The sequence below is a fragment of the Natrix helvetica genome, assembly GCF_964273705.1.
Source record: "Natrix helvetica genome assembly, chromosome: 3".
Taxonomy (NCBI): Eukaryota; Metazoa; Chordata; class Lepidosauria; order Squamata; family Natricidae; genus Natrix; species Natrix helvetica.
Genome location: NC_138549.1, coordinates 39408393 through 39417933, shown reverse-complemented (window position 1 = coordinate 39417933; position 9541 = coordinate 39408393). Strand labels below are relative to the sequence as shown.

At 36.1% G+C, this 9541-nt stretch overlaps 1 protein-coding gene across 1 annotated transcript in view; it reads left to right on the top strand.

Moving 5' to 3' along the window:
- Nucleotides 1-212: 212 nt before the first annotated feature.
- Nucleotides 213-9541, top strand: part of TUBGCP5 (tubulin gamma complex component 5) — a 33773-nt gene continuing 24444 nt past the window's right edge. Inside the window, exons 1-6 of the mRNA XM_081948201.1 lie at nt 213-522; nt 3862-3915; nt 3997-4105; nt 5555-5651; nt 6130-6206; nt 6832-6964. Of these exons, the coding sequence (XP_081804327.1) occupies nt 350-522; nt 3862-3915; nt 3997-4105; nt 5555-5651; nt 6130-6206; nt 6832-6964 (643 nt within the window). The 5' untranslated portion in view covers nt 213-349. The remainder of the gene's footprint in view (nt 523-3861; nt 3916-3996; nt 4106-5554; nt 5652-6129; nt 6207-6831; nt 6965-9541) is intronic.

Sequence of the window (9541 nt, the reverse complement as noted above, 5' to 3'; positions counted from 1 at the left end):
ATGTCGGACGTCCTAAGTTAAGGACGCCGGCCCTAGTTAGTTTCTGGATCAAGGTCGCCTAAGTGATGGAGATGGTTTCTACCGGTATATTTCTAATTACTATTCAATTGGCCCTCTGGGAAAAGGGGCGGGGTGGCTGAGGGAAGCGGAAGAAGCGAGAGCGTGGGAAGTAAAGTGGCGCATGCGTAGACCCTCACGCGAAGCGCTTCCCAACCACAGAAGAGGAGCAGAATCTCGCGAGATGTGAGCCGCAGTGGCCACCGAAATAAAGGGAGCCCTTTAGAGAAACTACTTCAGCACCAACTCCCCCACCCCGGTTTCATCTCTTTTTCCTCCCCCTCGGCCCGTGATGGCGACGGCCTCGTCGGCCACGACTCCGCCTGCTCACTGGAGCCGCTTTGACCAAGAGCAAGACCTAGCGGTACGGGAGCTCATCCGGCAAGTAACCGGCCTGGACGAGCGGAGCCCCGAAACGTCCGGCCACTTCCAAGCGGCGCTAAATTACGCCTGGTCCAACTTCAGGTCCGTTAGGCGTGAGCGCGGGACGAGGGAAACGGGAGGCGTTTCGTCCCGCGGTATTTTCGGGCGGGCGGCGTGAGGGGAAAAAAAAAAGGCACGCGGACGGTTGGCTTGCAGGAACGCCTTAAAATCCGCTTTCCCCTCCCGATGAGTGGAGAGAAGAGAAGGGAATAGGAATAGAATTCTTTATTGGCCAAGCGTGATTGGACACTCCAGGAAGTTGTCTTGGTGCATATGCTCTCAGTGTACATAAAAGAAACATTCGTCAAGAATCATATGGTACAGCACTTAATGATAATCATGGGCAGGGCCGGATTTAGATGAAAAGAGGCCCTAGGCTATTCCATTTATGGGGCCCTTTCACCTCCCATTTTTAAGTTTGTAAATTACATGAGAGATAATAAAATACATCATTACTGTGATATATACAATACAATACAATACAATAGTAGAGTTGGAAGGGACCTTGGAGGCCTTCTAGTCCAACCCCCTGCCTAGGCAGGAAACCCTATACCGTTTCATATATATATATATCAATATATATATATCAATATATTAAATGAAACATGTTGTAATTGGTACTAACCTTTATAAAAATGTGGCACGGATAATAAATAAAAATAAAAGGCTCCTCTTGATCTTGAGGCCCTAGGCTGAAGCCTAGTTAGCCTATAGGAAAATCCGGCCCTGATCACGGGGTACCTATAAGCAGTCAAATCATTAGGAAACCATCAATATAAATCTGTATTTTAAAACTTGTAAAACTGCAGTGTGTAGTCCCCTAGAGAAGTGATGGCTAACCTTTTTGCCATCGCGTGCCAAAAGCAGGGTGGTGGTGGTTAATGCCATACCCAAAATTCTATGCACCCTCCCCACTGCGCATGCACACGTGAGCCCCCCCCCCCCCCCCCCCGTTCTCCAACTTCCGGTTTGCAGAAAAAGGGCTGAAAATCATGGTCGAAACCAACTGGCACACTGTCAGGGAAACACCTTGCGTGCCCCCAGAAATGGCTCCATGTGCCTCCTGTGGCATGCATAGGTTCACCATCGTGGCCCTATAAGATCTGCAGAAGTTGTTAGCAAATTATAACTTGAGATACTGTAGAACAGGGATGTCCAAACTTGGGAACTTTAAGACTCGTGGACTTCAACTCCCAGAATTCCCCAGCCAGTCATGCTGGCTGGGGAATTCTGGGAGTTGAAGTCCACGAGTCTTAAAGTTCCCAAGTTTGGACACCCCTGCTGTAGAAGCTACATGCTTTGCAGAAAGGAAAAATTGTTAAATGTGTAAGGAGTAATCATATTCCTTGCATTTAAAAAGCCCTCCATCAGGAGAGACGGAGACTGGGTCACGTGCTCCTTAGATGTTCCTTTTATACAGAGATTAGGAAAAAACATATTCTGCCAATAACGGCCAGATATCCTGACCGTTCCAACACTACCCATCTCCAATGGCTGCTTAAGGATGAACAGTCCGTAACTACAGCACAGATGGTGGCTAGATTCTATTCAGCAGCACTGGGGATTCATTGCAAACATGTTATAGAACAGCGATGTTATGTAACAATTGTGGCAAACCCTTTGCAATGCTTAGTCACTTCACTTTTAGCATTGAACCTACAATGGGCCACACAGTTTAGGGATTGCAACTATCTTATAGTCAGATCATGTATAATTGACAGTGGATTTTATTATAGATTTTAGTTATTATTTTATACTAGAAGTTTTAAGTGTCTATATACTGAGTGCTTTTATTTGTTCCGGTCGCTGGTCTAAGACTAATAATAAATTGTTGTTGTTGTAGTCTGTGGAACCCTCCATCAAGGAGATGAATGACCAGTTGCTCTGACATCGATAGTTATTAAAACTTTTGAAAGCTTAGTTGCTGGCCCATCTCAAAATCATCACAGATCCACTGCTAGACCCCTTGCAATTTGCCTACCATGCAAATAGATTGGCTAATGATGCTGTTAATTCCCACAGCACTCTCTTATGTCTAAGAATATTTACCCATGTGCGCAGGGCTGTATTACTATTATCCTTCTCATCTTTTCTACTTTTTCCACTGGTATCTTATAATTATATACTTTGTTGTTTGAGCTTATACACCAGAGACAAATTCCTTGTGTTCAATCACACCTGGCCAATAAATATTCTATTTAGTGAATTTAATAAAAAAATATTTGTTCGTAAATTTAGATTACATTATTTTGTTTAGTTTAACCCACTTTTTTTTGTCCTTGATCACATTTACTTCAGAAAGACCTCCAGAACACTGAAGTAAAGCTATACCTCTGCAAGGGTAACACTGCTGAATAGATATATTTATATTTTCTCATTGTGCCCAGAGAAAGAAATATCTGCTGCCACATAGATTGAATTCACACCCTTCTCATTGTGAGGCTAGACATCCACCTCTAGGCCACTGCACCACTCGAGCATGCTTGAGACATTGTGTGGATTAAATGAATTAAAGGATTCAAATAGATAAAGTGGTACTTGGAGATAATGCCAAAAGAAATAGATGTTTTTATTCAGCTAGTCCTTGATCTCTGACTGTTTGACAGTGGTTCAGAATTACAACAGAATTCAAAGGTTGTTTTATGATCTCTAGCTGTTGCAAAATGTATCACCACTTATAACTAGTTGCCAAGCACCCCACAATCATGTGACTACACATTTGCAATCTTCCCTGCCAACTTCCCCAGAAAGTCAGTGGGAAAAGTTGCAAGCTGTTGCCAAATGCTGAGAAGATTTGAGCTGTGGTCTTGAATCCTGATTTGAGCTCAGTTTCTGCACCCTGCCGCGGGAATTCCTCTCCATGCATGAAGGGAAACTCAACCTCATCAGAGTGTAGAAATTGAGCTTAAATTCTGAACATTTGAGCCCTACTCTTGTACCCTGTTGGAGAAGTTCCCTTCCGTTCACAAAGAGGAACTGAAATCTTTCATCAGGTCTTTTAACCAGTTCCCATAAAGGAGAGGGAAGTGAAATCCAAGCGGAGAAGCTGCATAGTAAGGAGAGAGGGCGCCTCAGGCAAGTGGGGGAGGCGTAAGGATCTGAAATCCATTCCTGTATTAGTCTTATATAAATAATAAAGACAATGCATCAGATTGATGTCAACATGCTTGGAGAACATTAGAGTGAGCAAGGCTGCTTTTTACAGGTCGATCTTATGAAAACAGGCTGAATACTCTAGGGTTTGTGACTATAGTAAATAAAATGAACTTTTAAAAATGAAGCCCATCCTTTGTAAAAATGCTATAAAAATACACATTGAACAAAATACAAGTTAATCATTTGTGACCCATGATCCAAAAGACAAATCTATTTTTTTTCTAGGTTTCATCAATTTCTTGATGTCAGGAGTCACACAGTGGAGAAAATAATGGAAGGGTAAAGTTTTCGTGTTTCTTTTAACATTAGATTAATTATTTTATTCTAAAAGATTAGTAAACATTCCATATTTTTATATAGAATTCATGAAAAGCTGGTGGTTCACTCTGACCTTGTTAAAGCTGGAAGTTGGAGGAGACTAACAGAAGAGTTTCTGAATTTGTCTCTTCCCACCACAGAAGGAACAAAGGTTTGTGATTTTTAGAACATAACTGAATGCTATGTTCTTTTGTCCTTGTATTTCTTTTAAAGCCGATCATTTTGTAATGGAACTTTATATATGCATCAGAAATTAATAAACAATTTTTCTTTTCTATAATATTATTTTTGTTGTATTCTCAGACCTCAGCATGTAATTACCATGAAACCAGTTACCTATATAACATGGCATGTAAGACCCTTGCAATAACTCTATTGGAATAAATTATTTTGATAAGCTAGTAGCACTGTGATTTATGAAGATTTATAATGTCTTAGACATAGTTAATTAAAATACAAAGAATAGTTCCTGTGCTCTAAAAAGAGGATAATTTGTGAAAATTAAGATTACTTTGTTAGCTCCAACACTACAGTAGTTTCAAAGGCAGTAACCTTCAACATTGCTTTTATGTGAATATTTTATTTATCTGGTAAATTTATATGCTGCTCATCTCTCCTAGAGGGAACTCTTGGCAACTTACAATGAAAGCAACAAGACAAACTATTAACACATTAAAATAATAAATGTTAACACTACAATTGACTTAAAAATTAAGCAAAGATGGCAAGGAAGGGAGCAAGATGCACACATGGAAGAGGTGGGATCTTATCATAGTCCATTAATCACCTCCAAAATGACATCTTCCCATCAGTGCCCCAGGCCTTTTGGCAGAGCCAGGTCTTCAGTCCCTTTCAGAAGGCCAAAATGGTGGATGTGGATCTCAGCTTGGGTGGGGGCACAATATTCCAGAGGGTGGGATCCATGGCAGAAAAGGTTCTTCTCCCGGACCCCACCAGTCAGAATTCTTTGACCGATAAAGTCTGCATCATGCCCTTCTCCAGTGCATCTGGAGTGGGCCAATCTCATGTCCAATATTCATCTTTTTCTGCTCTGATTTGTAAGTGAATATATGGGAAAGATAGGGACAGTAAACAAGGTGCTTGTGTGTATTTATATTTATATTATTATGTTAAGGGTTAGGGTTTACATTTAGAAAATGCCTGGATTTAAAACTGAAGAAAATCTGGAACTGAAAATATATTTTTGCCAGTCAGTTAAATTTGTGCCTTAAGTTCATCACGTAACACAAGAATAAAAAACATATTTTCTTGCCAAAATGAATTTCTAACACAACAAACTGTAAACATCTGAAGTGATTGTTCTGATAACTTCAGAACCACAAAATGTACCATGAAATATTTTTTCTGCTTTTTTCATCTTGTGAAGATAAAATCCTATATTTGAAATATATTTGATAAATAGAACTATACTTTTATTTTGTACTTATGTATTTCATGTCTTAATTCTAATCCTATTTAAGATGAATGATAAACTAAATTTGCTGTTTTTCTCTTCTAAATATACCATTGGGTTAGAATTCTAGTATCTTCTTTTATTTTGCTGTCCTGTTCACTGAATTACTTGTTTCCTGTGTTTAAGACAGATGCACATTATGCCGTACTATCACTTCTATTATGTTTGTCTGATTCTCCTTCCAACACCTGCTTTGTTGAAGAACCAAGAGAAAAAGCAGTCGGTAGGTTGAGAGCATCCAAGAAAATATGTGGAATTGAAATCATACTAACCTTATTCTACTATTTTGATTATATGTTTTTCAATTTTGTGTTGTCTTAAAAAAAATAATTATGTGCTAGGAAGTTGCACATAAGCAACAACATACGGTAGGTCTGTAACCTGGCCTTTTTTGCACTCATTACCACTGTAAGTGACTATTATACTATTACATGACTTTACATGACATGGCATTACACATAGTATACGACATAACATTTTTTATAGTAGTATAGCATTATGATGAGGCTTTCTCAATACTTAGCTTTTCTGAATCTCATAGCATGACAGCATGGTGCAACACATTTGTTTCTTCTTCTGAAAAAAATAGGATATAAAACTAATTAATGAACAATTATACTTTTTCCTTAAATGAAATATATCAAGATCACTGAAGAAATAGCTGAGAGTATATAAATATTATTATTGTGCATTTTCCATAGAAAAAGAGAAGTTTGATTGGAAAAAATATTTAATGGAAGATGAAGACCTGGACTTCGTTCCTGATCTAGAATCACCAGTAAGTAATAGAGAATAATAATTTGTACTGAATAAATAAATAATATTTAGCACTTAGTCAAGAGAAATTTCTAAGGTGAGTTGCCATGTAGAAATAGATTTTCCATTTTCTCAGTAAATTATTTTATCTATATTATGATTATACGGTTGGTTTTAGTCAATTTAGTTCAACCTCATATTCTAGTTTTTCTCTAAGGCAGATATAGGTCTGGGTCTCAGTTTCTCTCTCTCTTTTCATCCCTCACTGTCTCCCTCTTTCTTGCTAATAATAGAAACAGTGTAATCATTGATGATTTTCTGCCAACAAATCTTTACCTTAACATTCCCACTTTGCCTTAGAGAATTGGAGAATTGCTCCACTCTATTACCTCTGTGGTCCTAAAAAGCTAATGGTATGGACAGTGAAATTATTAAATTGAGCATTATTTATGGTGATGTCATGCTGGAATTTATAGTGCATTGTTTATGAAATGAGATAATATATTGAATATTTACATCTTAGATGCTATTTTATACAGTAATATTTTAACATTTTAATGCCTAGTAAATTACAAAAGTTCATTTAAGTTTCCACTGTGCCATTATCTTAGAGTGAAGTATATTTTGTGCTTTTTAATGTTTTATAGGAGTGGTCAGATGTAAGTGATGAAGAGGATACTGAACCTTTGAGCAGAGAAGATTCTGGCATTCAGGTAGATAGGACACCACAAGAAGATCAGGATCAAAATAAGAAGTCAGCATCTCTTGCCAACTGGAAAGGTATGTTTTCTGAAGCAGGTCGTTACAATAGAATGGACTATACCAGTTCTTATCATGGCCTATTTGATTTACACTTTATGATAGTTTGTAGTAGTATGCTGTTAGCAAATGTAAATGAAATGTTTGGGGGTATTTAGAGAAGTTTCACATTTACTTTACTCAGTTGGTCTGCTTGCTGATTATATGGCTCATAAAAATTCCTGGTAGAATTCTGAAATTGTTAGTAGTAACTGCGCTTATGCTGATATAAAATTGTCTTAATAGTTGTTGGAATAAAATACATATAAAGTTTTTCAAATATATTATAAAAATATACAAAAAATCTTAATTTCCCTGCTACTTATTTTAGCAGTTTAGTAGCATTTGTATGTTCTCACTGTCTGTCTATATATATATATATATAAATTTAAGCATAATCCAGCATTTGTTGGATTATGCTTAAATTTATCTCAATTTTCATATTTAGTAGAAAACATGAATATACAATATATACTGGTACACCTTACATTTCTATAAGAGAACCTCAGAATAAGCTAATATTTACATAGGCTTTCTGAATAAGACACCATGCAATTTACAGCTCAAAACATTATTAATTTTTTAAATTTTTAAACATAAAAGACCAACAAAACATAACATATAAAATACTCATCCATTACATACAGCATGTCGCTTGGTTACAAGCGTTTGTGCATCCATATTTTCAATTACGTATACGATCACTAAATTTCCATCAAATATAATTAAGTACCTCACTTTCATTGTACATCATGTATTCAGTTACAATTAATATTCCTTCTTTTTAAGCAAACCTAATTCCCTTGCATCCTTAATTATCTATTTAATAACAATATACCGTTATATAATCACCTATCTCATTCTAGTTATTTTTACAGTGTGAAAGAGTTTTCCAACTGTTTATGTTTATACATCACTACCTTCAATTATGCATAGTCTCTCCACTCATCCATCAAGTATGCTTATGTTCATTGTTGTCCTTGTGCATCATACATTCAAGCACAAATGTTATTCCATCTTTTTTAAACAAAGTGTTCTAAATATTCACTTCATACATGTACCAATCTTTCATTACTTCCTTATTAAACTGTTTAACAACAAAATATCTTTATAATATACATCACTACTTACAATTATGTATAATATCACCAATCATCTATCAAATATACATAGGTTCATTATTATCCTTATCCTTCATTTTAGAACAAAATATTGTAAATTATTCAATTCATATATATATACCAGTCTTTCATTGTATCGTTATTAATCTAATCAACAACAAAATGTCTTTATATTATCACTTATCTCCTTCAATTAGAACATGAGTAAAACATTTTTCATTTCCAGGTTTTTTTTATCAAGCCACTGATAAAACAAGTCCCATATCTTATAGAATTGCTCATCTTGTTCTCTAATTTCAAATGTCAATTTACTCATTTCAGCACACTCCATTATTTTTCGAATAACTCCCTCCTGTTTTGGTATTTTCTCATTTTTCCAGTTTTTTGCAAATACAATTCTAGCTGCTGTTAAAACGTTTACAATCAGATATTTCAGGTTTTTATTGTAAGTTTCTGGTATAATTCCCAATAAAAAAATTTCTGGTTTAAAGTCTATGTGTTTATGTATCATTTTCTCCAACCACATGTGAATTTTAGTCCAATATCTTTTGGCTCCAGTGCAAGTCCACCACATATGGTAATATGAGCCCGGTGTCTGATGACATTTCCAACACTTTTCCGACTTATTCTTGAACATTCTTGCAATTCTCATTGGGGGTAAATGCCACCTGTAAAACATCTTATACAAATTTTCTTTATATGCAGTTGACATTGTCATTTTATAATTTTGAGACCACAGTTTCTGCCATTTCTATAACTCAATCCCATGTCCAAAAATTTTTCCCAAGCTATCATAGTTTCTTTGACTTGTTCCTCTTGTAGTTTAACCTCTAATAGATATCCATATAATTTTTTCATTACTTTTTCATCAGCACCTGTTAAAATTTTATCTAGCTCTGCATTTTGTTGTAAAGACCTTCTGATTTTCTATCTTCATTATATCTAGAGTGTATCTGCATATATGAATACCAATTCATTTCTATTCCTTCTTGTTTCAACTCTTGCATAGATTTGAGTTCACCCTCTGCATTCAATATTTCAACATATCTAACTGTTTGTTCCTTTTTATATACTATTGGATATGAAAATGCTTTAATGGTTGATATCCAGACTGAAGTTTTTAAGTAATGTAACCTTTTAACCTTCTCCCAATTTAATAACAACGCCTCCCTTATATAATGTATTCTAAAATAACCATGTGCTTTAGTTCCCTTATACCATAAAAAAACATGCCATCCCAACAGTAAATCATGACCCTCTACATTCAATAGAGTTTCTTAGTGTTATCCACTCCTTAATCCACATCAGGTTTGTTGCCTGGTAATATAGCTCCCAGTCAGGTAAGACCAATCCTCCTCTTATTCTAACATCTTGTAGCAATTTAAGTTTTATTCTTGCTTTCCCTCCCGCCAGATAAACTTCAAAACTATTTTGTTTA